The sequence below is a fragment of the Alnus glutinosa genome, chromosome 3, assembly GCF_958979055.1.
Source record: "Alnus glutinosa chromosome 3, dhAlnGlut1.1, whole genome shotgun sequence".
Lineage (NCBI taxonomy): Eukaryota > Viridiplantae > Streptophyta > Magnoliopsida > Fagales > Betulaceae > Alnus > Alnus glutinosa.
In genome coordinates, this window is record NC_084888.1 from 16025700 (window position 1) to 16052003 (window position 26304).

A 26304-nucleotide genomic window follows, 5' to 3' on the forward strand; every position below is an offset into this window, starting at 1 on the left:
CTTCAGCGTTGAAGACGTCTGGACGTCAGAGCAACACCGTCCGGACGCTAGGTCAAGCTTTTCCAATTTCTACACGAAGTTAGATTTCATTCAACATTGTTTGGGAAGTTTCTGCAAGACGTCCGGATGACGTGGCAACACGTTCGGACGATGTCAGCATTTCAGAATATTCCAAGTTTCCTTTACGAGCTCGGAAAGGAAATACAACGAAGACCGTCCGGACGCTCGGCCAAGCCATCTGGACATGGACCTGTTATGAGAAGAATTATTTTGGAAAGGCGGTTGCAGTTGACCATCCGAACGCTCGGTCCAGCCGTCCGGACGCCCCCCAGTATTTTGATCATAACTTTCTGGTCAAATATCGGATTAAGATGAAATTTGTGTCATTGGAAAGCTAACAAAAAATGATACAACTTTATTATTTGGACGACAAAGAGAAATGTCCAGACGCATGCCCAGATTCTGAATCTTTGTTGGTGTAGGACTCTTTATTTGAGTTGAAATATGATTTGTAAAGCCTATATAAAGAGGGCTCTAGGCATGCATTACGTACAGAAATTCGGTATTGAATTTTCTGAGCTTTGAGAGGGTGTTTAGGGAGAATTGAAGATCCACTAGCTCTCAAGCCGTTGCCGGTGTGTGCTACTTTCTTCGTGTGAAGTCTATCTTAGGGGTCCGCCCTAAGGTAAAGGATTCTATCAAAGACCCCTTCAAGTAGGAGACTTGGTTGAGAAGCGTTCATGATGGGATTCGTGTCAAAGTTAAAGATATGACTACTGCATAAGGGTATGTGAGTACCAGTGTCTTGTCACTAGCTTTGTTTTTGGATAGTGGAGTTCCTGGGTTTGGCTGCCTCGGAGTGGTTTTTCTCTTCACAAAGTTTCCACTTCGTAACAAATATCTTGTCTTATTTAAATTCCACATTTAAGATATTTTGTTGCACACAAACACAGACACTTGGTTAAATTAGAAGTCAATATTTATTTTTAAAAACCATCTCCTTAGACACTACATTCTCCCCGCTACCACCATCAATAATCACATCACATACCCTTTGGTTAACTATGCAGCGAGTATGAAAAATCTTGTGTCTTTGAGATTGATCCTCGCTAAGAGTAAACATTGAATTACTAAGTATTGGGAAAGTGGGATTCCCTCATCAGCGTCAATTAACTCTTCTTTCTCATACTTGGGTGTATCATCATCTCCATGCTCAAATCCTTCTCTTGGCTCAAGTTCGATCAAGTTTGCCATTTGCCTCCGAGGACATTGATGTGACCTATGTCCTGGTTGGTTGAATTTGAAACACTTGTCTGGACCGGGCTGTGCATACGGATTGTTGGCTGGTTGTCTCGATATTTTTGAATTGCTGCTGCTCCTTTTCCCATGGAAGTCACTAGTTGACTTGGTGTGACCATCGGGACCAGAGGTTGTTTTCCTCGACCTTGTGTTGGCCTCGTTGAATCGCTCAAGTTTCGCTCCCAGGTTGGTGCTCTAGGCCTCTCCAGTTGCTTCTCCACTCGGGTTGCAAAACTAATTGCCTCATTCAAAGTAAAGATAGGATGCATAGAAAACTTATCTTGTATTGCCACACGCAGTCCACCAATAAACCTTGCAACTTGTTGATCTTCTGTCTCCATGAGATCATGCCAGGCAGATAGGCGATAGAAATCATCAACATACGCCTGGATGGTTCGACCTTCTTGTCGACACTCTTGGTATTGCTGGAATAGCCGTTGCTCAAAGTTCGGTGGTAAAAATCGTGCTTTGAGTAGCCGCTTCATCTTCAACCATGAAGTTACAACTCCCTTCCCTTGTCAGGCTCGAGAAAGCTGTAATTTTTCCCACCAAGCAGAAGCTCCTCCCTTGAACTTGTATGCCACTAACTTCACATTGCAATCCTTGCGAATACTCATATAATCAAAGAACCTCTCTACCTCCAGCACCCAATCTAAGAAATATTTGATGTGAAGATACCCATTGAATGATGGGTGGTCAATCTTCATTCAGTATTCATGGGATTCCTCCTTACCGTGATCCTAATGTCTGGGTTGCTCTCCATAAGCATCCTAGTATCCAGCACCTTCATAGACATTCCCCATATGGCCAGCTCCACTGCACTCATAACCTCAGAAGCTTGCATCGCCATGATCGGCGCCCCTACGTCTTTCACCTCTACTCCAACGTTCTATCCAAACACTCCTTCAAGGAAGTCTTCATCATTACTAAGATCTTCATAGACCGGTTGTCAGTTTATGGGTGCAGGTCGTTGGTAAGGAATAGGCCTCACTTGGATCTCATAGTCATCATGGGAATCATTGTCCCTGTGATTACGATTAGGACCTATTTGCATGTGTTCCATCATCTCCCGCATCTGGTGCATCTCCTGTTGCATCTCTTATTGCATCGTTTGCTGGATCTGTTGGAGCTCTTGGAATTCGGCTCTATCATGAGTAGCATCATTAAAGGGATTGTCACTATTGCGCTAACATACAATAGTATTAAGCTAAAGGAGTCCATTGGAAACCCCTTCAGACAGGATGTCTGGTTGGGAAGCATTCACGTATTGTTACGTGTTAGTGTTAGAGGTACGACTACTGCATTGGGTTATGTGAGTATTACTACTTTGTAACTAGCTTTGTCTTCTGAATAGTGAATTTACTGGGTTTAGCTGCCCCAGAGTTGTTTTTCTCTTGGATAAAAATTTCCACTTCGTCACCAAAATATCTATCTTATTTACTTTTCTTCATTTATATTTTGGTGAATTGTTGATTACACACACACTTAAATTAGGAGTCAATTCAGTTTGTACATGTTGTGGATTTAGAGAGTAGAGCATAGCAGAGACAAAGAATGGCGAATGCATGAGGGTCTAAGGGAGGCGTATTGGGCAAAAAGGAAAAGAATGTCGATGAGAATGAGAATCTGATGTAAAACCTAAGGGCTAAGGCTAATTTAGTAATTTTAATTTTTTAATTTTTTAAATGTTAATATATATTTTTATTATATATATATACCCGATTACCCGCCTATAACCGAGTATATATAAATGCTATAACTGGTAACTGCTCTGGTAGAGCTAGTTACCGGTTATTTCCAACCAGGTACCAAGCTAGTTTCCCAGTTACCAATTGATACCTAGTTACCAGTTACCGGCCAGATTTTCACCCCTAATTCTTTCCCTGCATTGTTCTCTAATTGATTGAGGGGTCTATGTAACTCTTTGGGTTATTTACTTGTTAAATAAGCTTGGAGATGCTATGGTGACACTCCGAGTAAATTACCACTTAATTAATTTCGGGGCGTTACACTTTTTACAACCTAAGCATAAATTTTTCAACTTTACATTCTCACCATTTTTCATCCACCAAAAGCTCCAAACAACAGTCTAAATTTAGGGAAAAGTACACATATCCCTTTCAAACTACCACTTAATTGTCAATGTCCCCTGAAATTACCAATTGTGTCAATGTCCTTCCTAAAACCAATAAATAGACAAAAATGACCCTAGCATTTTTTGAATAAGACAAAAATGCCCTTATAAATTCGAAATATATATATATATAAATTAAAAATTAAAGAAAAAACGAAACAGAACGATTTATTTTTTGAAAAAAAAAAGGAAAAATAACTAAAAACTATTAAAACAATTTTTTTTAAAAAAAAAAATAATGAAAAATAAAAAATAAACGAAAAATAAACCAGTTTTATTATTTTTATTTTTAGAAATCCTTAAATCCGGATGAGCTGTAAAACCTTAGTATTATAGCCCTCCAATAAAAAGATGACACATCATTTAAAAACACCAAATATAATATACACAAAATAGACATGAATACACCGGATCATAAGACAATTTTTCTCCTTTCAAGAGACCCCACCGGATTGGTTCGGTGGCTCTGTTAGTGGGTGGTGGTGGCCTTCGGCTTTGGCTTTCGGCGAAATCCGGCGGTGGCGTTGGGTTGAGGAGGCCGGTGATGGGTTGTGGGTCAGGGGTGGTTTGTTTTGTGGTGGGCTGAAGCTTAGGCAGTGTGTCACAACGTTACTCTCGGCACGCTGCTATTGAAATTTCTCGGTGGGGATCTAAACCTCAGTGTTTACTTTAACTGTAGTTCCTCCTACGCAAATTTTTTGGTACACATTCGGTATTTTTGTAAAAGCTAGGCTGTGGATTTCTCTAGAATTCATTTAACTACTGTTCGACCTGCATAATAATTTTAAGCGGTGAAACAATTTCTGGAATACAATTGAACAACCTACACTGCACTACAGTCTCCAAGTACACGTGTATTGCCCTTGAGAAATATTTGTGTCTTCCATAGGGTGCATGGGGGGATCATATAATGGGAACCGATCTTTTGTTTTTGTGGAGGGGGGAGAGATGGCGGCGGGGTTTGAATGGGCAAGTATTTGCGAGGAGAAAGTGGTGGCGACTGTGATGAGGACGGAGATTGATCTTGGCAATCTGAGTGGAGGGTTTGTGCTTGATTGGAAGCCACTTCAGGATTGCGGTACCTGTGAGAGCTCCAGTAGGGATTGTCAGTACAACAGTGCAGGCGATCGAGGACGCCAAGTTCTTGTGCTTTTGCGAGGATGGCAGCATCAGTGGTGAACGTTGCAAAGGTGGCTTTGTCTGTGGGTGGCAGAGTCCATTGGGGGTGACTTTCGGCGGAATCCGGGGGCGGCTTTGGGCTGAGGAGGCGGCAATTTTTTACTGCTAGTTGGGCTCTTGAAAGGGAAATTGCGATTTTCTTTGTACCTTTGACTTCTTTTTTCTTTTTTTTTTTTCTCATAAGATTCGGTGCTTTCATGTTTATTGTATTTAGTCTTCTTAAATGATGCTTCAACTCCTTGTTGAAAGTTATAAAACATCACTTTTACAGCCCATTCGAATAGAAGAGGCTCTCATTTATTTTTATTTTTGTTTATATTTTTGTTATTTTATTTTATTTTTTTATTAATTTTTTCAGTTTTTATTTTATTTTAATAGTTTAATGAAGGGTATTTTTGTTATTACAGGGACATTGACACAATTGATTGTTTGAATTAGAGATTGACAATAAACTGGTAGTTTGTAGAAATTATGTGTAATTTTCTCCTAAATTTACAACAGAACCCACCATAAAGCTAGGGTTTTTAAACAAAAATATAGACTTTTTCATTTCTACACCCGTATCAAAACATATGCGTATACACACTAGCATGTTGTCATCCAACCCAACGAAAAAACAATGCCTTGGGAACGAAAATACAAACTAGATTCGAAAGATTACCTCTTGATGCCTTGAACTTTTAAAGAAACCAAGAAAATAACTCTTTTTTTTTCTCTCTCTCTCTCTCTAGGCTCTAGATGACCAAATGGTAACTAAGGTTCCAAAAGGAACCTTAAATAAGCCCCCTCCCGCTTTTGCAAAATTTTGGATTTACCTAGGCATATAGTCTGTCACAGATGGATTTGGTGCTAAAGCCGACCAATTCTAGGGTTTTCAATTTTATCCGACGTGGGTTCACGCTCCACCAATTGATCGAAGTACTTCTCACCAACCAGTTCGATCAGCTTGACCGTCGACCAATTGGTATGGTTTTGCTCATGACTCAGACCAACCAATCAGTTCCTTCCCACCGATACATCAATCCCAGACAATTTTTGCTAAGGGTGCAATTGATATTGCGATTTCGTAGACAAAAAATATGATTTTAATATAAATCGCAGAAAATTAATCTTTTAGAATTGCATTTTTTTTTTAAAAAAAAAAAAAAAAAATTGCTATTTAAAAACGCAAAAATAATAATAATAATAATAATAATAATAATAAAAATTGTGTTTTTTAAATTATAGGCAAGGACAAGGGGATACTTTTTTAAAAACGTACAATTTTAAAGGTCAAAAGGCAATTTCACCAAACACTCTACTGCATTTTTAAAAATCATATTTTTAAATCACGCATTTTTCCTAATTTTCACATGTTTCTTTGTCCTTATTTATTCTCCAAGTCTCAATTTACACGGAAACATCCACTTCTGCGTAAGCTTGCTGACGCAATGCATGGGATGTAATCAAGTGAATAGAATTAGAAAAGCAAGAGTTAGTCGACATGAATATGCCATTCACCATCCTGGCGAATAAATCCTGTCAGGCTTTATTTGAAAGAGCAAGCAAGCTACACCGATATGGAGAGATAAAAAAAGGTAGCAAATTCTCTCTGATCTCTCTCAAGACAAAAGAGAAAGTTTGCTAAATGATAAAAATTATATTTTTATTCGTTAATTATCCGATAAAAAAATTGATTGTTGTACAACTTTTAACATAACTTTTATACAACCTCAATAATATATATATTTTTTTTTAAATTAAATATTTGATTATTTTTTTTTATATGTAGGTCATATGTACTCAATAATTAATTTTAAAAAAAGTTGTTAGAATTCTACAAAAATTGAAAACACACCATATCTCTATCCCATAATCCTCTCGTTTAATTTTTCAGTAAGTAAACTTAGTTACTAAAAAAAAATAAAAAAGCTGATATCCTAATTATTCTAGAAGAAATTAAAAGAAAGCCACGTGATTGAATTAGTAGGGAAATTCAAAAATTCCACAACAATATATAACTTAATTAAGTATCCTTGGGAAACAAGGAAAGGAGTCGCAGAGATTCTACTACTTTTAAGTTACAACTGTTTGCCTATATAAAACCCCTCCTCCCCTACAAAAACTCTTCAAGTAAAAAGCAAAAGAAAACCCTACCTTTTTTGTACCTCTATTTTCTCCATCTACTACTGATTCTACATCATCTTTTCTGTTTTGACCATGCCTAAGGTTTCCATCAACTCCGTTCTCCTTCTCAGGTTCGTGCTCGTCTTTCTCTTATGTCTTTTAATCATATCATCTTGATCTTCGCGTTGTATAGATCTAAGGTTTTTTATCACTTTTTTTTATTATTTTTTTTATTTGCTTCTTTTGTGTAATACATGCAGTAGGCGATCATACTCGTCAGCAGTGGAGAATGCAAGAGTGCAGCCAGTAGTAACAGCGCTGAGGAAGGCAGCTAATCAGTCTAGCAGTGCGGTGGCCACCAACCAGCCGGAGGAGATATTTTGGATGAGAGATCCAAAGAGTGGCAACTGGATTCCGGAGAGTCACTTTGGTCAGATCGATGTTGCAGAGCTGAGGGAGAAGCTTCTTCCACAAAATAAAAAACCTAAAGCCTAAAAGCCAGTTTCTATGTCCCAATAATACGTGTTTGAATCTAAATCTGTTCCTAGCTAAAACATGTTTCACGTTTCATTCTCTCTTTTGCTCCTTTGATATATATAGTTCCAACCTCCATTTAAAAAATTTAGCTTTGCAATTTAATTATTATTATTATTATTATTATTTTTTTTTTTATCTTTTCTGTTAAATTTCTTTCTTATTCTTTGAACCTACCATAATGTAACGTGTTGGATCAGGCTTTTGACCATCTCATCTAAAAATTAATTGGTGTCTAGTGACAAAAGATAACATATTTTATGATATTCGAAATCGCATTCCGCAATACATATGTTCTAAGAACCATTCACATGAGTAAAATCAGCAATGTTGCACTTCGGCATAACATATCGACAATGTCACGCACTAATGGCTCTACTAGGAAGCAAGATTTACATTTAGATGCTGGACAAGTCCTAAAATTGGCCAATCCGAATAAACTTTACTCAAGATTTGCAGGAAATGAAGCAAGTAGTGGCATGCACCCCACCAGTACCCCACCAATTGATCCTCGATTTGTGATTTTGTTTGTTCCTGAGAGATCCCCCCACCCCCCCCCCCCCCCCCCCCCCCCCCCCCCCCCCCCCTCCCCATGTTATTCTCCCACCAAAATCAACCCAACACAAAACGAAAGATCACTGGCCTACAAATCTCGCTGGTTCCGTTCACCATGATTTGACAGTTCGATTCAGTGTGTTCGAGCATCAAATTTAATGAACCCATTATTTCAACCATCATTGCAATATCACTAACGTAATTTAGTAGAAGTTGTGGCGGAGAAGTTTAGCTTTTGACGTAAAATGATCGATTTTCATTGAGATATCATTTCAGTTATGTAACAATTGTCTACTAAAGGAAGGTAAATTTAGCATTGCACAAGAATGCATTTGTTTATATTATTTTGCTACTTAATAGACTGTTATACAATTGCAATACTCTTTTCTTTTCTTTTTCTTTTACAATTGCATTACCTGAAGGCTGATTTATTCCACATCATCAAATTGTTAGGCAGTTAGTGCATTTAGGAGAAGTAAAATGGTTATTTTATTTTACTTTGGACCATTTTACCCCTCGTATAAGACTTACTCTTTCTTGTTTCTTGAGCGTGGGCATAAAGAACCTCTTACATACCATCTATCATCAAGAGCACCAAATGACCACAACGAAATGGTTATTTTATTTTACTTTGGACCATTTTACCCCTCGTATAAGACTTACTCTTTCTTGTTTCTTGAGCGTGGGCATAAAGAACCTCTTACGTACCATCCACAACGAAAGAGTATAGTAGTTCCATCAACCACCAAAAAAAAGTTCACACCTCACTCCTGACGCACAAAAGCACAAGCACGCATGTCTGTGTGAACACGGGCACACGTGCATGCCTGGCCACTCCAAATTTCACAAAAACATCCACCAACGTTAAACCAAGTTTCAATTCATGCATGGAGTACTGAATTTCTCCATGACACAGCATTCATACATCGTTATCTGGAAAAATAAAATGAGACAAAATTGTATCCCTAAGTTGACTATAAGTATAGCTGGATGAGCTCATCACTGACCACAGATGGAGTGAGGACACCCAAATCCGTGAAGAGTAGAGTAAGATACTGAGGAGGTGTATAATCCCGGGCAGACGTTTCAACCTCAACCTTGGCTGGAATGGGGACCCCAAAATCAATCGGCCGTAAAGCAGGGGCCATGTCTTTCTGGTCCAAAGGGTAAAGGCGAGCAAACTGCAAAGCAACATATCAAATTATATCAATGTCTGGTGGAATGAAAACAACTCGAATTACTCTAATTACTCATGCAGTTTTAACACACAATGATTTCCTTGGTTAGATATTGTGAAAAACAAAGTTTGGTATACCTTGTAGCTTTCAGCAGCCACATAAACAGGTTTGTTCATGCTGTGTGCTACCAATGAAATTTGGTATGTTCCCATCATGTTAATGATACCTCCACTTTCAACCACTCCATCTGCCCCAACAAATACCATATCAACCTCATCCATAGAATATGCTGCCGCAGAGTCAATTAGAAGCTTTACAGGAACATCAAGCTTGGCCAGCTCATTAGATAATCGTAAACCTGTTCTATCTGGCCTTCCCTCTGCATTTTGCAGCATGAAAATTTGAACTGGTGTTAGAAAATTACATAGGATTGAAATCTAAGAGATACACTAACTACCCACTTGTTCATTAAAGAATAGTATCATCAAGAAGCAGTATGTGGATGTAAGGGTTAAAACCCACCATAAGCAAACTGTGTTTCTGGACCACACATAGTTGATGGACAGTCATGGGTCCACTTTCAATGACTAAAGCTTTTGACCAAATTAAACATCAAGAAGATAATGCGTGTTATTGCAACCTCACTTATTTGCAATCTAGGGAATCTTGAAGGTGTAGTAAGAGGTAAAGTGAGAACCCTTAAACAAGATGCCAAATGGCTACAGCTGATATTAAAGCGGTGCTAATTTTGATTTTATCGCATTAAAGGACACTCCAATGCAAATATAGGGTGTTAAGAAATAGGACCTGTGCAGAAAACCCGGAAGAGTTTCTTATTCTCAGCTGCTGTCTTCAGCACTTCCAACACAACTCTGGAAAAGCCATGCACCAAAATGGTACAACCATCAAATATAAAATCCTGACTAAGCATTGCAATGATCCGGCGTGCCTGCAACATGAGACAATTACTTGTGCTAATGGGGCATATATGACACCATAGCAAAACATCTGGATCAAAGAGTTAGCTTAGATACCTTATAAGATATCTCCCCAAACTTCTCTGCACGTTCAATCAAGCGAGACTTGGCAGAATTGAAGTCCTCATATTCTAATGCAGATGTTCTAGTTACATATCGCATGAACAGATCACAGCCTGCTGTCAAGGAGATGGATGTCGTGTCCCATGACTGGAAAGCACAGACAGGGCTCAACAAATCAATAGGAAATGAATGAGTGCTAGAACATAAGCTTGCATGTGCTGATTTAAACCTCTTTTCCCAAGTGATTACCTTGTGCCAGCTTCGTTTTCTACCGAATTGCAGTTATAATGAGAATTGGCAATATAATCTAAACATACGTGTACAAGATTCGTGGATCACCAACATATAATAATACAACTATTCTCTCCCATCCTGCCCTCAACTTTATTACATACACAGAAAACAATTTCCATGTGTGACCCATTATTTTTTGCAATGTTCTTTACATGACCACTTCTGTTTACAAGAGACATCTACCTCAGAAAACATTCTCAAATGGTTTTTGCAATTCTTTTCCCAGTGATGAAACTTTGACATTCATCAAATTCTGCTTTTCAGGCCCATGTGCACCAGCTTCATCAAATATCTTTGCATGTCTGACCCGTCACTTATGACTCACCTCAGGCTTTTACCTTCATTAACATATGGATTTTTTTTGCATAAAATTTTCATTTATGCAAAGTAAAGACTAAACTAACACGCTCATGATATCTGAAATTCACTACACGAACCCACTCGCTCAAATTTAGTGACCTGCAATTGCTCACTGCCAAAAACCTAATAATGTTTCGCCCCACATCCATGCCTCAATGCAAATTGTCGAGGGCTTCGTTCTAGGGAGAAATCACTGCCAACCTCAGGTGCGATTACCACAAGTACTCCTATAGAAAATCATAAAGCCACAAACAAAATGACCACTCCAATTCTATCAACAATTTTGCTTTTTTCTTTCCTTTTTGTTAACGAATTCTATGGTGCCACTACAGTTCATCCAGAATAACCAAACTATAACGCCCACAACACTTCATAGTCCGCTCACTAGTGACTCTGAGACATATAGCAATTCCACTTCGATGCACTAAAAGGCTTTTAAGATAATGAAGAAAACTTAACGCAACGCACCTTAATGACCACCTCAAGAAAAATTCGCAACAAACACAGACATACAAATTTCTCCACCTAAAGACGAAAAAGAATTAGGCTTACTTTGAGAGAGTCGGAGGCCTTCTTGAGCTCAATTTCGAGCTCCATCATGGTGGTGGCCTCGCTGGCCCTAATCACGGCAGCTAAGGCCCGAATGGCCGCCACGGCCTCGGCGAGATCGGGCTGCTTCCGCCAATTGTTGAACTCGTGGATAACGCTGAAGGGCTTGCCGGAGTCGGAGGCCTCGAGGTCAGTCTCCGGTAAGGGCAGCTCGTCGGGGTGTCGGCCGACGGCGGCCTGGGCCTGGGCGAGCCAGTCCTTAGTGACAACGCCGGTGTGGGCCGCCCTCGTCTGGTAGTAGGCCGAGATGTTAGGGTTAGGGTTAGGGTTTTGGTTGAGTGGCTCGGCAGCCGCCATGTACGTAGACCGGGTCTGGGGCGGAGACAGAGAGATGGTTTCGGGTTTGGGCGATGATGCGGCGTCGTCTTGGTTTCGTTGGTCGAGAATGAAAGAGGCTGATCGCCACCACATTAATACGTGTGCGTTAAGTGGGCGTCCCTTTCTCGGGTTTTATGAGAGAGAATAACAAAAGAAAACCCAATTCGCCGGCGGTGTGTTGGGAGATTCCGGTGAGTTTTAATTTGATTCGAGATTATATGTAAAGCCGGAAGGATGTAGTATTTGGGTTCTGTATTATAAAAACAATAATGAACCTGTAATTTGTGTTATGTCCATCTGCTTGACCATAATGCGATCGACGGCGCGTGTAGAATTTTGCAATGTTGGGACGGCGTCGTTTTTGGTGCTTCTGCTACAGTAATGCTACTTTTCAAAGAGTAATGCTTGTTGTATCCAAAGCGTATGCACTTCGTTTTTTTTTAGAAAAAAAAAAAAAAAATGAATACAAAGGAGTTTTTTTTTTTAAGGGAACACAAACAAGTTGTGTACACCATTTGTGTATAACAAGCATTATTCCTTTTCAAATAGCTGATATGTGATGGCACCTGATTTAAGTAGTTTTTCTTTAATTTTTTTTTAAAATAATATACATGAAAAGTTACTTAAAACATGTCTCGTTTGCATGTGTATAATAAATGTGATTATGTGATAACTGAGTGTGAATGGTAACATTACTCTTTTGTTATACATAAATCATACGAGACTCGAACTATCTTTTTTTTATTAGAAAAAAATGTAAAATCAGTCTTTGTGGTTGTACTCATTTACAATTGTTGATACAGTTTCCGGTATGGTGACGTGTCGCCTGGTGATTCGCTACTGGATCCTGATCAACTACTTCAATCCTGCAAAAATAACAAACAACTTGTCGGGGGTGCCGACTACGCCCACTCCGATGCCTAAGTCAGTTCAAATCAATTTTCTGAAGAATATCTCAATCTCAAGAACTCAGAGAATGCGTGATCTCATACCTGGTGCAGTGGTCTTTATTTATAAGCTGGGCTTGTGGTCTTACCAGACTTGCTACCTTACTAGAATTCTTGACGCCTAGTTGGATTAGGAGTTTGAATCCTAGCTTAGTTGAATCTTATCTTCAGAGAATTTGAATGAGATTGTAGAATCCGCAGTTTGATTGCGCTTGTATCTCTTTAAATTTGATTTCAGATAAATAACTACCTTATCCCATTAATCATGGAATTGTGGTTTTTTTCCCTGATCTTATGGAATTCTATCCTTATCGTATTCTGAGACATCCGCGGCAAACTTTCAACCAAACTCCGAGGTGATGATATCCGAGATATGTTCGCTCCGCCTTGGAGATCTCGGGATATCGCCGCACCATAACAGGGTTGTGAAAGGCCGAGACGTTATTATACCGACTTAATATCACCTCCGAGGCGCTGTTACTCCGAGACCCAAATACCCGAGATATGTTCGCTTCATTCAGACTAGGAGATCTCGGGATGTTCTATATACCGTAACCTGGAATGTTAAGACCGAGACGTCGTTATGCCTCCGAGATATATTTGCACCGAGACGTCGTTATACCTCCGAGATATATTTATACCTAGGCAATCTTTTCTTTGCTGGCCGGAATAAATGTCCGAGGCATAACTCCGAGATGTTTCTGAATCCACGTGTCTCTAGGGTTAATTTTATCCTTAACAGTTACCCCCCTAATTCTCTGATTTCAGAGATAATGGAAATAAGAAAATTATTCTCCGTCTGCCACTCTGTACCTGCTACTGTGAAGGGCGCGTCTTTTCAACAGTTCAAACATTTAAATCTTACCGCTTCTTTTTCCAATGACGACGTCAGCTCTGTACCGCCGCCCTTTTGTCATCATGAAACGGCATTGTCGAGGCAGTGCATTTAATCCTGGAATACGGAAGGCGTGCCTTTTCACCTTCGAAAATTTTGAAATGACAGCGCCTTTTGGTATTTCGGACACGTAGGGGAGGGGGTATTTAAAGTTTTGAATATTTTACTGTTCATTCCTCGTCACTTACCTATTCTCTCTCTCGATCCCCATTGTTAAACTTTTCTTTCTCTGTATTTTCTGTTTCTACCCTTCTTCTTTCTTCCATGGCTCCTAAGAAAACTGTCTCAATTGCTCCCGCTTCATCTCGGGCTCGGACAAAGAGGTCCGACGGCTCTGTGGATCTCTCTCCTTTGGAGAGCAGGGTTGACACCATCATTTTTGCGAAGCATGAGGGTGTCCTTCGTTCAAACTATGAAATTTCTCCAACAGTGAAGTTTTTCTATCAGGCGCCTGGAACTCGGGTTATCGACGGTGGCGACGTTACCCTGTACGAGAGAATGTTTCTTGCTGGGCTCCGATTACCGTTTCCGGAGATTGCTCGGGACTTCGTCCTTTTTCTGATGATCGTACCCAGTCAAATTATGCCCAATGCCTGGCGGTATCTGTTTGCCTCTTACATCCTTTGGAGGATTGTGTTGAAGAAGGAGATGAAAATCCAGCAATTTTTCAATATCTATAGACCGAGGTAAACTGCAGAGGGGATGGTTGAACTCTGTGTTCGTCACCCGCCTGTCTTTATCAAGCTTAAGAATGGGTTAACAAACAACAAATTCTGGGAGATGCAATTCTTCAGAGTTTCTGGGGAGTGGGAATGCCCTGAGGGTACCCTTCTGCCTGAAGACCGTAGGATGCCTCGGACCTGGCAATTGCTACTTCCTGACCGAAGCGACCCCCCTTCGCTCAGTATATCCGACTTGGAGGATGTCAAGGAGATAAGTGGGTGGTCAGCTGCTAGGGTCAAGGCTGAAAGGTTTGAAGAAGTCGACTTTGACAGTCTTGTTACCGAGGAGAATTTAAGGCAATTTCTCGGATACGACATCCCGAGAGACAAACAGCTCATTACCAAGAGAGGAGCTATTAAGAAGAGGAATGACGCCCCTCCATCCCCGAGGCCTGCTACTAAGAAGAGGTCGTTTAAAAATTCTGAAGAAGTTCTCGAGGATGTCCTTGTGCAAAAGAAACAGAAAATTCCTTTAGCTGCCTTGGGTGCAAGGAGAACTCCCCCTTCGGCTCCGTCGTCTGGAGTGAACGTTGAAGAGGGATCTGCAAGCTTTCGGGGTTTCATTCCCGAGGTTTCTCTTTCACCCGAGGTTAGTCCTGCTCCGTCCTTTGTTCTAAGGGATGAGTCTGGCTCCGAGGCCTCGTTCCAGGGTGAACAATGTGCAGAAACTTCTTTTGCTGAACCTCCTCTCGGGACTTTGACAACGGATGCCTCGGAACCAGAGAGGTCTGGAGAAGGAGATGAGAATGTACCTGAGGCCCGAGACATTCCCGTCACGCGCAGGGTGAAGCATCCAGCCAGGAAGCGGAAGTTCACAGCCCAGGACCGAATCGCTGAAAAGCTTTTGGAGGCCGAGCGGATGTGGGGCAAGGCGGTTATAAGACCTTCCAGTGCTGAGGAAGTGTGTCAAGAGCCTTCTGCTTCATGTGGTGAATCTCTTGAAGAGATGGACGAGGAGGCTGGCACCCCCCGAGCTGAGCCTCTTGTTGAGGAGTTTGAAGCTGACAATACTCCCCAAACTTCTTCTCCGGAGCGTCCAGATGATCCACCACCTCCTGAGGAAAATCGTGAAACGGGGCATACCACCCCCCAAGCTTCATGTCTTGTGCCTGTACAACCTGAAACTCATACTGGGGCACCTGAAGTTGAAAACATTGAAGAACCTAGAAGTTCTCGGGAAGCGGTTGATCAAGATATGCCGGGCGCCGCATCTGAAGTTCAAAATGTAGGTCAGCCCGAAGTAACTGTCCCTCTCAGAGTTCCTGAAGAGTCTCGGGTCGACTCCGAGAATATTATCCTTGAAGCAGGTGTGCTTCCCGAGACTTCTACTAGGAGTGGGTCTCGTGTTGAGGCCAGCCCTTCTGGATTAAGATCTGATGGGTCCGAAGCGGCTCCAAGTGTAGGGACTGTACCTCCTGTGGGTCCTAGCTCCTCTTCTAGGGTCTCGGCCGGTTTCGAAGTTTTAGGCAGGGGTCTTCTGGGTCATCCAATGGAGGCTATAAAGAACCTAATCCCCGAGGGGTATCTGGGAAATGCAGGGGTGTCTTCTCCCGAGAAGATTGCTCAAGGCATTCTTATCTCCCATTATCAAGTAAGTTTCTGGAGCTAGGCCTTTTCATTCTGTTTGCATCTTGAACCTGACTTTGCTTACTTTTCTCTTCATAGCTTCTTGTGAAGATGACCGCCCTCTGGCAGATGTACGAGAATCGTCCTGCGCCCCCGCCTACTCCTGCCCCCGAAGTGCAAGCTCGTATCTCGGGTTTAGAGAACGAAGTCGCGGCACTGAAGTCTCTTCTTCAGTCCAAGGACGAGGAACTCGCCTCTTGGGACTCGATCATATCCGAGATGCGTTCTGCCAATGCTCGTTTGAAGAACGAAGTACTGGAGGCCAATGATCGGTACACACATTCTATTGCAAGCCTTTCTTCCGAGCTGGATCGTGCAGATCAATGTCTATTCGTTTGTCGGCCGTGCAGAACGAATGCTCCGAGGCGTGCAAAAATGCTTTGAATGCCGAAGCCGAAAAGGACAAACTCAAAGATGAAGTTGAAAGACTTGCAGCCGAGAGAGATAAAGCTGTTAAGGCGCAGGATCACTCAGAGAGTCTCTTAATTAGGCTCAGGGCTAGATATGACACAGATCGGGCAAAGCTCAAGCGTTATTTGAAGCAGTTGAGCTATGCACCACACCTTCGGGATCAGAGTTGGGCTCGGGGTTGCCATTGGGGTTTCGAAAATTTTCGAACCTTGGTGACAAATCCCCAATATAAATTTGACCCCAAGACGGTTGGACCGATGCTTGTGGGTTTTCCTGAAGAAGCCATCTTGGAGATGGACGAGTTCGGTAAGGACTTCATGCCTGATGTTCCAAATTGGGGTGTTGACGCGCCAGATCCCCGAGAAGATCCTCTTGACGATCCTGCCAGCTAGAAGCTGTGCTTTGTCCTGAACTTTTTTTTTTTTTTATTTTTTATTTTTTTTTTATCAACCTGTACAAAACTTCGAATATGAAATCTTTTGAATGAAACTTTTACCTTTTAATTCTTTTTTTTTTTTTTTTTTTTTTTTTTTTTTTTTTTTTTTTTTTTTTTTTTTTTCTGATCATGGCATTCGAAGAAGCCTTTTACTTAGGCATTTTTCTTTTCTGTAGTCTTTTCGTATCATCTGAGGAATAGACTATCGAGACTTTTCCTGCTCTCGGTGTTTAGACTAACCGAGAGACTTTTCCTGCTCTCGGTGTTGGACTAACCAAGAGACTTTTCCTGCTCTCGGTGTTGGACTAACCGAGAGGCTTTCCTGCTCTCGGTGTTGGACTAACCGAGAGACTTTTCTTGCTCTCGGTGTTGGACTAACCGAGAGACTTTTCCTGCTCTCGGTGTTGGACTAACGGAGAGACTTTTCCTGCTCTCGGTGTGGGACTAACCGAGAGGCTTTTCCTGCTCTCGGTTTCGGACTAATCGAGAGACTTTTCCTGCTCTCGGTGTTGGACTAACCGAGAGGCTTTTCCTGCTCTCGGTTTCGGACTAACCGAGAGGCTTTTCCTGCTCTCGGTGTTGGACTAACCGAGAGACTTTTCCTGCTCTCGGTGTTGGACTAACCGAGAGACTTTTCCTGCTCTCGGTGTTGGACTAACCGAGAGGCTTTTCCCGCTCTCGGTGTTGGACTAACCGAGAGACTTTTTCTAAGTATAAATCAGATTGATTCTTGGATTTCTGCGATTTTCTATAAATACTGGAAGTAGACATTCTTTATTGAATATGAAATTGTTTGGAAAAAGCTGAAAAAAAAAAACAATAAATTACATAAAATATTTTTTCAGGTGCTCGGCATTCCATGATCTCGGAAGTATCTTCCCTGTCTCGGTCATTAAGCGATAAGCTCCCTTCTGATGGCATCCTATTACCTTGTAGGGACCTTCCCATCCGGGTCCCATTTTGCCTTCCGTTGGATCTTTCGTCATTAAGCTCACCTTCCTGAGTACCCAATCTCCGAGCTGAAACTTTCTGGGCACCACCTGTTTGTTAAAGTACCGAGCCGTTCGATTCTGATACGCCGCCCATGTGACATGAGCGTCGTTTCTTTTCTCCTGCAAAAGATCCAGGTGTACCTTAGCATTTTCGTCGTTGAGTCCTGGATTGTAGTGAGCCACACGGAAGCTTGGAGATCCTACTTCCATAGGTATCACCGCCTCGGTTCCATACGTAAGTGAGAATGGTGTCTCGCCCGTTGGAGTTCTTCTGGTGGTTCGGTACGACCACAGCACCTCTGGAACATATTCAACCCATGCTCCTTTCTTCTTATCAAGCTTCTTCTTCAGAATCTTACCAGGGTCTTGTTCGTCGCCTCTACCTGACCATTCGCCTTTGGGCATTGTACCGAAGCATAATGGTTTCGGATACGGAGCTCTGAACACCACTTCCGAAATGGTTCACAGTCAAACTGCTTCCCATTATCTGTGACGAAAGCATGAGGAATCCCAAACCGGCATACCACCGACTTCTAGAGGAATTTTATGACATTCGCTGTAGTTATAGCTGCTAATGCTTCTGCTTCCACCCATTTAGTAAAGTAGTCAACAGCTACAATCAAGAACTTCCGTCCACCTTTTCCTACCGGCATTGGACCAACTATATCCACCCCCCATTTCGCAAATGGCCACGGAGAAGTGAGGGGGGTGAGCTTCTCGGGACTTGCTTTCATGATTCTTGCAAATCTCTGGAACTTGTCACAGGTTTTGACAAGAAGAGCTGAATCTTTCTTGATCGTAGGCCAATAGTAGCCTGCTCGGATGGTTTTTTGTGCCAGCATCCTTCCTCCTGAGTGGTCTCCGCACACACCTTCATGGATTTTCCTGAGAACATAATTCAACTCGGCCTTGGAGAGGCATTTGAGCAGGGGTTCGGAATATCCTCTTTTGTACAGTATCTCCCCGAGAAGGCAGAACCGTGCTGCTTGTATCTTCACCCTCCGAGCCGCAACCTTATCTTCGGGCAGCAACCCATGTCTGAGGAACTGGATAATGTCCTTTGCCCATTCTGGCTCCTCCGGTGCTGAGTCTACTTCCATAACCTTGGCTCTCGGGGCTATCGAAGGCTCGGTCAGAACAATAATTTGCCTTCTTGATGCTTCAATCTCTTCCTTTGTTCCCGAAGTGATCTTTGAGAATTCATCGGCTCGGATGTTTTCCTCCCGAGGTATTTTTGTGATGACGAACCTTTCGAAATAGGATTGGAATCGCCGTACCTATTCCAAATACCTAGCCATTCTATCTTCTTGTGCTTCGAATTGCCCTTGGACTTGGCCTACGACCACCTGAGAGTCACTCCGGATTTCGACATTAGTTGCCCCCATCTCTCGGGATAATGCCAAACCTGCTATCACAGCTTCGTACTCTGCTTCATTGTTCATCATAACGAAGTCCAGTTTTACAGCAAAACCGAACTCTTGCCCTTCGGGATTCCTGAGGAGGACCCCTACTCCGCTTCTGCTCTGTGTAGAAGAGCCATCTACAAACACAACCCAAGTTGACTCCTTAGGAAGTTCTTCTGCTTCAGGAATGTTGCAAAATTCTACCAGGAAATCTGCTAGAACCTGTCCTTTGATAGCCGTCCGAGGATGAAACTCGATATCAAATTGTCCGAGTTCCACCGCCCAGTTGACTAATCTTCCCGAGAGGTCAGGTTTTTGCAACACCTTCTTCATCGGATACTCGGTTAAAACTCTGATAGCGTGAGCCTGAAAGTATGGCCTTAATCTTCTGGTTGAAATGATCAAAGCGAACGCCAACTTCTCGATCCGAGGATACCTCCCTTCGGGGCCATGCAGTGCTTTACTTGTAAAGTAAACCGGTTTCTGAACTCCTGAATCTTCTCGGACTAGCACCGAGCTTACTGCTGAGGGAGAGACTGCCAGATAGAGATAAAGAATCTCCCCTTCGGTTGGGCGGCTCAACAGTGGTGGGTTGGCTAGATATTCCTTCAACTTCCTGAAAGCTTCCTCACATTCCTCACTCCATATAAATGCTTTTCGTAAAATTTTAAAGAAGGGAAGGCACTTATCTGTCGACCGTGATATGAAACGGTTCAAGGCCGCAATCCTTCCTGTCAGTCGTTGGAGTTGTTTTGTTGTTCTCGGGGCCTCCATCTCGAGGACAGCTCTGACCTTCTCTGGATTAGCTTCAATGCCCCTCTGTGACACCATAAACCCCAGAAACTTGCCTGAAGAAACTCCAAAGGCACACTTCGCGGGGTTGAGCTTCATGTTGTATTTTCTTAGAGTCCGAAAAGTTTCTCGGAGGTCTTCTATGTGTCTGTTTGCCCGAACACTTTTAACTAGCAGGTCATCTACGTATACCTCAACGTTTCGGCCAATTTGACTTTGAAACATCCGGTTCACAAGTCGTTGATATGTGGCTCCAGCATTCTTCAGTCCGAAGGGCATCATCTTATAGCAGTAAAGTCCTCGGTCTGTGATGAAAGCAGTTTTCTCCTGGTCTGTTTCCTCCATGTAGATCTGATTGTACCCCGAGAAGGCATCCATGAAGCTTAAGAGCTCGTGTCCAGCCGTCGAATCCACCAATAAATCTATCCGAGGCAGGGGAAAGCTATCCTTCGGACATGCTTTATTCAGGTCGGTGAAATCTACGCACATCCTCCACTTCCCGTTAGACTTCTTCACCAACACTACATTGGCCAGCCACTCGGGATAATCCACCTCTCGGATGAATCCAACTTTCAGCAACTTCTCTACTTCTTCAGCAACAGCCATGTTTCGTTCGGCAGCAAAAGCTCTTCTTCTCTGCTTCACTGGGCGATAATTTGGATCCACATTCAGCTTATGGACAATAACCGAGGGATCAATCCCCGGCATATCTTCATGGCTCCAGGCAAATACATCTTTGTTGCGCCTCAAGAATGCCAACAGATCTTCCTTCATGGGTTGAGGGAGTTGTGAGCCTATATGAACTTTCTTTCCCGAGTCGCCTATCTCGAACTCCTCCAAGGCTTCCACAGGCTCCCCCAACGGTGACTGCTATTTTCCATCCTCCTTAGTTTTCTCCCCCCGACTGTGCTGCCTCGGGGTATCTTTCAAGGACAAATTGTAGCACCTCCTAGCTTCTCTCTGGTCTCCCTTTACCTCTCCAACTCCTTCTTCTGTTGGAAACTTCATGCTGAGATGTGGTGTTGAAGTCACAGCTTTGAAGTCATTGAGAGCCGTACGTCCTATAATGGCATTGTAGGCCGAGACCTTATCAACTATCAAGAACTTCACCATATGACTTTCTGCCTCGGATAAGTCCCGGCTGTCACAGGTAAATCGATAGAACCGAGAGGCAACACCTTCTCTCCAGCAAAACCCTGTAGCTGGCATGAGACTGGAACCAGCTTTTCTGACGGAACACCTATGTGATCGAAAGCTGATTTAAAAAGAATATCAGCCGAGCTCCCAGTGTCAATGAGGATCCGCCGGGTCTGATAATTTGCTATGGTCAAGGTGACCACAAGGGCGTCTGTTTGCGGAAGCGAGACTCCAGCATAATCATCATCAGAAAATCCTATAACCAGAGGGTTATATTTCCGAGACTTTGGGGGCTTCTGGACCGAGTAAACTTCGAAATCATTTAGCTGCCTGGCATACGCCTTCCGAGCCGAGTTGGACTCACCTCCTCCTCCGAATCCCCCCGAGATGGTGTGAATGATAGGGAGATTGCCTTGCTGCGCCTCCCGAGGCCTGCTTCTACTTCTCTCCCTTCTTTCATCCCTCTGAGGTCGAGGTGCTGGCTCTCGGCTTCTTCCTCTTCTCTCATCTTGTCTCGGTTGATAGTTTCTTCTATTATCCCGATCCTCTTACCTCCTAGGCCTCGGATAGTGGTCTCGCTCCTGTTGATTCCTCTCATTGACGAGGAATCGGACTAGCTTCCCATTCTCAATGAATTTCTCGATCAACTGCCTCAACGATACACACTGCTCGGTCAGATGACCGTGTGAATCATGGAAGGCACAGTACTTGTGAGCCAAGTGCGGAGGGGGATTTCCTGGAATGGGTCTCGGTCTCTGGTAATTCGGATCTTTCTTGAGTTCCATGAGCACCTCGGTGAAGGAGGTGTTCAATGGTGTCCACTTGTAATCTCCGAAATTCTTCTTCGCCTTCTTATACTCTGCGGGACCAGCATCCTGTATGGGCTTAGAATTCTTCTTTTTCTTGGGCTTCTCGGTGGACGGCTGTTGTTGTTGCTGGGAATTATTGAGGAGGGCTCGGAGCGTTTCTTCCTGGTTGATGTACCTGTCCATCTTCACCATAAAGGTATGAAGATCTTTCGGCGGTTTCAACGCCAATTCTGCCATCAGAGGTCCATCTTTTTTCAAGCCTTGAAAAATTGTACCGTAGATGAAGTCGTCTGGTGCACTCTCTGTGTCCAGCTTCTCCTGGTTGAACCTCCACAGATAGTCTTTTATAGACTCATTCGGTCCCTGCCGTACCGAGAGTAGGTACCCTTGGGGTTTTCTTTTAGCTCTCCCGGACACAAATTGGGCCAAGAATTTCCTTCCAAGAGTGTCAAAACAATCAATAGACCTTGGTGGGAGATTCCTGAGCCAGTCACGGGCCTTTCCTGACAAGGTGAGAGGAAAGGCTCGGCATGCCACAGCATCTGGTGTCTTGTGCAGGGAGACATGGGATCGGAAATTGTCCAAGTGCTCCACTGGATCTTCACTGCCTGAAAAGACAGGAATGTCAGGTACCTTGAATCTTCCAGGTAAGTCGCAGTTGGACACTTCTTCGGTGAATATGGACTCCTTGTGCTGGAAGAGGTTGTCAACAAGGGACTCCTTCCCATCACGCTTCTGGTCAATGGTCTTTGATAGTGCATCATATTTTGCACCTAAGTCCTGGACCATCTTCTGCAACCTCCTTTCGGATTCTGTAGGCGGTACTAGATTCGCATGCTCTCCATGATCTTCGTTCCGCGGCCTTTCTTTCTCTCCTGACCCTTCGGGATTTCCCTCAGGGTTTGTCCCATCGGCTACATCATGATTGAATGGCGGCGGAGTTTGAGCGGCCAGGAGCACAGCATTCTGAGCCAACAAATCCTCCACATTCTTCTGCGCCTGGGCCAACTGTTGACTCAGTTGGGTTATCCGGGCCTCTGGTCCAACAGATTCTGCCTCTCCACGAGCATCGTCTCAGCTGGTAGGCGGTGCTTCGTTTTGGATCGACTTGGAACGTCTTGTAGTCACCATCGCGGATTTGTTTTTCGTAAGAACGATTAACGTATTCCCACAGACGGCGCCAAACTGTTGATACAGTTTTCGGTATGGTGACGTGTCGCCTGGTGATTCACTACTGGATCCTGATCAACTACTTCAATCCTGCAAAAATAACAAACAACTCGTCGGGGGTGCCGACTACGCCCACTCCGATGCCTAAGTCAGTTGAAATCAATTTTCTGAAGAATATCTCAATCTCAAGAACTCAGAGAATGCGTGATCTCATACCTGGTGCAGTGGTCTTTATTTATAGGCTGGGCTTGTGGTCTTACCAGACTTGCTACCTTACTAGAATTCTTGACGCCTAGTTGGATTAGGAGTTTGAATCCTAGCTTAGTTGAATCTTATCTTCAGAGAATTTGAATGAGATTGTAGAATCCGCAGTTTGATTGCGCTTGTATCTCTTTAAATTTGATTTCAGATAAATAACTACCTTATCCCATTAATCATGGAATTGAGGTTTTTTTCCCTGATCTTATGGAATTCTATCCTTATCGTATTCTGAGACATCCGCGGCAAACTTTCAACCAAACTCCGAGGTGATGATATCCGAGATATGTTCGCTCCGCCTTGGAGATCTCGGGATATCGCCGCACCATAACAGGGTTGTGAAAGGCCGAGACGTTATTATACCGACTTAATATCACCTCCGAGGCGCTGTTAGTCCGAGACCCAAATACCTGAGATATGTTCACTCCATTCAGACTAGGAGATCTCGGGATGTTCTATATACCGTAACCTGGAATGTTAAGACCGAGACGTCGTTATGCCTCCAAGATGTATTTGCACCGAGACGTCGTTATACCTCCGAGATATATTTATACCTAGGCAATCTTTTCTTTGCTGGCCGGAATAAATGTCCGAGGCATAACTCCGAGATGTTTCTGAATCCACGTGTCTCTAGGGTTAATTTTATCCCTAACAACAATTAATTAGTTCCATGTGATTGTAACGTGGTAATGGAAACGTCACTTAATATAATAACGTGTAGTTACGGGACGTTACTATTTCAGTAACGTGCATTTTTTATACGTCACTGATCTAAGCTACTTGTCTTCTTCGTAATTTGTGAAGGTAGTAACGTATATTTATCTTAGCACGTTACTATGTTAGTAACGTGGTCTTGGTCAGGTTACGAAGTTAGTAACGCATCTTTATCATGTTACTATGATAGTAACGTGGTCTTTGTAACGTTACTATGATGGTAACATGTTAAAGATGCGTTACAAAACACTTTACTAACATGGTATTTAAAGCACGTTACTATACGTTAGTAACCTGGTAATTGTATCACATTGCAATAGTAGTAAGGTGATAATTTAGCATGTTACTAATATTAGTAACGTGTGGTTTTATATTGCACGTCACTAATAGTTATTTTAGTACCGAAAAATATAATCCTATATTAGTAACGTGTGGTTTTTGCACGTCACTAATTGTGACAGAAATTAAAAAAAAAATAAAAAAAATAAGGGGTAATTACCTTTTCCCCCCATCAACTACCAGCCATTGTCAACATGCCCCCATGAATTGACACCTCGACCAAAAGAGAGCATCCAATTACCATCGTTACCCACTTTGCCCCCATCTGTCAGTCTAATTCACATAAAGACCAAAATGCCCTTTACAGTAATTAATAAAAAAACTATTAAAATTAATATTTTTTTAAAAAAAAAAACTGAAAAAGGGCGCCACCCTTAGATTAATTTTTGTTTTTGTTTTTTTTTTTTAAAACAAAAAAATATATTAATTTTAATATTTTTTTTATTAATTACTGTAGAGGGCATTTTGGTCTTTAAACAAAAATTAACGCCCAAAAATGGAATCAAAGTATACATAAGCATTACACGCAAAACATAATTAATGACTTGAAAGAATATAGTTGTGCAAGAGTCGGTTTCCTCACCATAAATACGTGAACAGTGAGTAACGGTTGCACAACAGCTTACTCCATATATATTACCTAGAAATGATAAAACAAACACACTTAGCGGACAACTATACAATAGCAACGCGTGAAAATTAAAGAAACATTATCAACATTAAGAGAAATAACGTCACAAAGACAAATCATTAAGTATTACCTAAACCGCTGCAAACAGACGAGTTAAGTTGCAAACGAGACGTGAAATAGGTCCCAAGTGCTAGGGTAACCTGTGAAATACACAATGTGCCCAATTCGTTAGCAAATACCAATCAATGTAGAAATAAATAACGGGAAAGCAGTCAAGTTATATTGAATCACATACGCTAAGATTGGCTCTAAATCTGGTCGGACGTGGTCAAATTCATCACTTGGATCATGATCGTTATTTCTGGTTAATAGCAACGGCTCGCACTCGTGATAGGTATCACATGAATCATGAGACCCTTCACCCTGACCAACGTCGTAAACGTTTCTGGGTTTAGTCCGCACGACACAAGCCTAACCTGGGTTCCTTTCATCCTGGATGTAAAATACTTGATCAACTTGTGAAGTTAGTACGTACGGGTCATCAGTCGCCAGGTCTCCCCTGTGCAGAAGGCGATTGAAGCTGACACGTTCCATGCCATACTCATCCACCTTGTACTCCCTATCTCTCGTGGTGTCCGCCCAATCACACTTGAACATGACGTACTTGGTCCTGTTGTAGTACTCGACCTCAATTATATCCGTTAACTTCCCGTAGTACGTTAAACCATCAATGGTTGGACACACACGCTGTTGTTCTGTGTCCTCTTCCCCACATCAGTTGCAACGGTGCGAAACAATTTGCCGTTTACCACGTATCTATTGTACCTACTTGTTGTCTCCTTCGGGCCCATACAATGCATAACCAGCCTTTCACCCATCTCATCCCTACGTTGAGCGTTCAATTGATCGACCTGCAAGCATAATTATGTAAAATGGAAATCAAAAATGGAAAACAAAAAGTCAACATGTAATAGCCAAACATTACATTAGACTTACGTAGTCACGGTACCAATCGCAGAACTGCTGATGCTGTTGGGCTTCCAACTGATCTTCTATAGTTCGCCCCCTACCTCATGATCGCCTAAGCGTATCCATGTGCATCCTACAATTCGAAATCGTTGGAAGCCTTTTATCTATTATTTACCTTTCCACGATGCAAAATTATAGAATCTAACACATGCTAGACTTGATTTAACTTACGTCCTCAGTGGAAGAAACTCGTCAGAGTTGAGCATAATATATCGGTCAATCTGGCTCAACTAAATACGGTTTAAGCTAACTCGTGTTGCTGCTCCCTTTAGACCATCAGGATTTCGGGGGGGTCTATTGTGAAAGCTTGGTGCGTTACCTAAATATCTCGAGCAGAATCTCACCAACTCATTTGCTATGTACCCCTCTGCAATGCAACCCTCTCGA

At 42.4% G+C, this 26304-nt stretch overlaps 2 protein-coding genes across 3 annotated transcripts; one reads left to right on the forward strand and one right to left on the reverse strand.

The window, feature by feature from the left end:
• The first annotated feature begins 6711 nt into the window (after positions 1 to 6711).
• On the forward strand, positions 6712 to 7272 carry LOC133862426 (uncharacterized). Of its 2 annotated transcripts, none has more exons than XM_062298239.1 (2): positions 6712 to 6849; positions 6979 to 7272. In XM_062298239.1, exons 1-2 carry the CDS (start codon positions 6812 to 6814, stop codon positions 7211 to 7213), a joined length of 273 nt encoding a protein of 90 aa, XP_062154223.1. In that variant the 5' UTR covers positions 6712 to 6811; the 3' UTR covers positions 7214 to 7272. The 2 variants fall into 2 exon arrangements, with proteins under 2 accessions (XP_062154223.1, XP_062154224.1); XM_062298240.1 differs by having other exon boundaries at positions 6982 to 7272.
• A 1376-nt stretch (positions 7273 to 8648) lies between these two features.
• LOC133864465 (uncharacterized) lies at positions 8649 to 11878 on the reverse strand. Its single transcript, XM_062300805.1, has 5 exons — positions 11232 to 11878; positions 10020 to 10172; positions 9793 to 9934; positions 9123 to 9364; positions 8649 to 8988 (listed from the first exon to the last, which is right to left on the reverse strand). The coding sequence occupies exons 1-5, from the start codon at positions 11697 to 11699 to the stop codon at positions 8782 to 8784; spliced, it is 1212 nt and encodes a 403-aa protein (XP_062156789.1). The 5' UTR covers positions 11700 to 11878; the 3' UTR covers positions 8649 to 8781.
• Positions 11879 to 26304: the final 14426 nt, after the last annotated feature.

Bases quoted from the DNA above. Each gene is read 5' to 3' on its own strand.
- LOC133862426 (XM_062298239.1), top strand. From the start codon at position 6,812: ATGCCTAAGGTTTCCATCAACTCCGTTCTCCTTCTCAG. The intron at 6,850-6,978 runs GTTCGTGCTCGT...TAATACATGCAG, and splicing joins AACTCCGTTCTCCTTCTCAG to TAGGCGATCATACTCGTCAG.
- LOC133864465 (XM_062300805.1), bottom strand. From the start codon at position 11,699: ATGTGGTGGCGATCAGCCTCTTTCATTCTCGACCAACGAAACCAAGAC. The intron at 9,365-9,792 runs GTCCTATTTCTT...TGCAAAATGCAG, and splicing joins CTTCCGGGTTTTCTGCACAG to AGGGAAGGCCAGATAGAACA. The intron at 8,989-9,122 runs GTATACCAAACT...GTTGCTTTGCAG, and splicing joins TGGCTGCTGAAAGCTACAAG to TTTGCTCGCCTTTACCCTTT.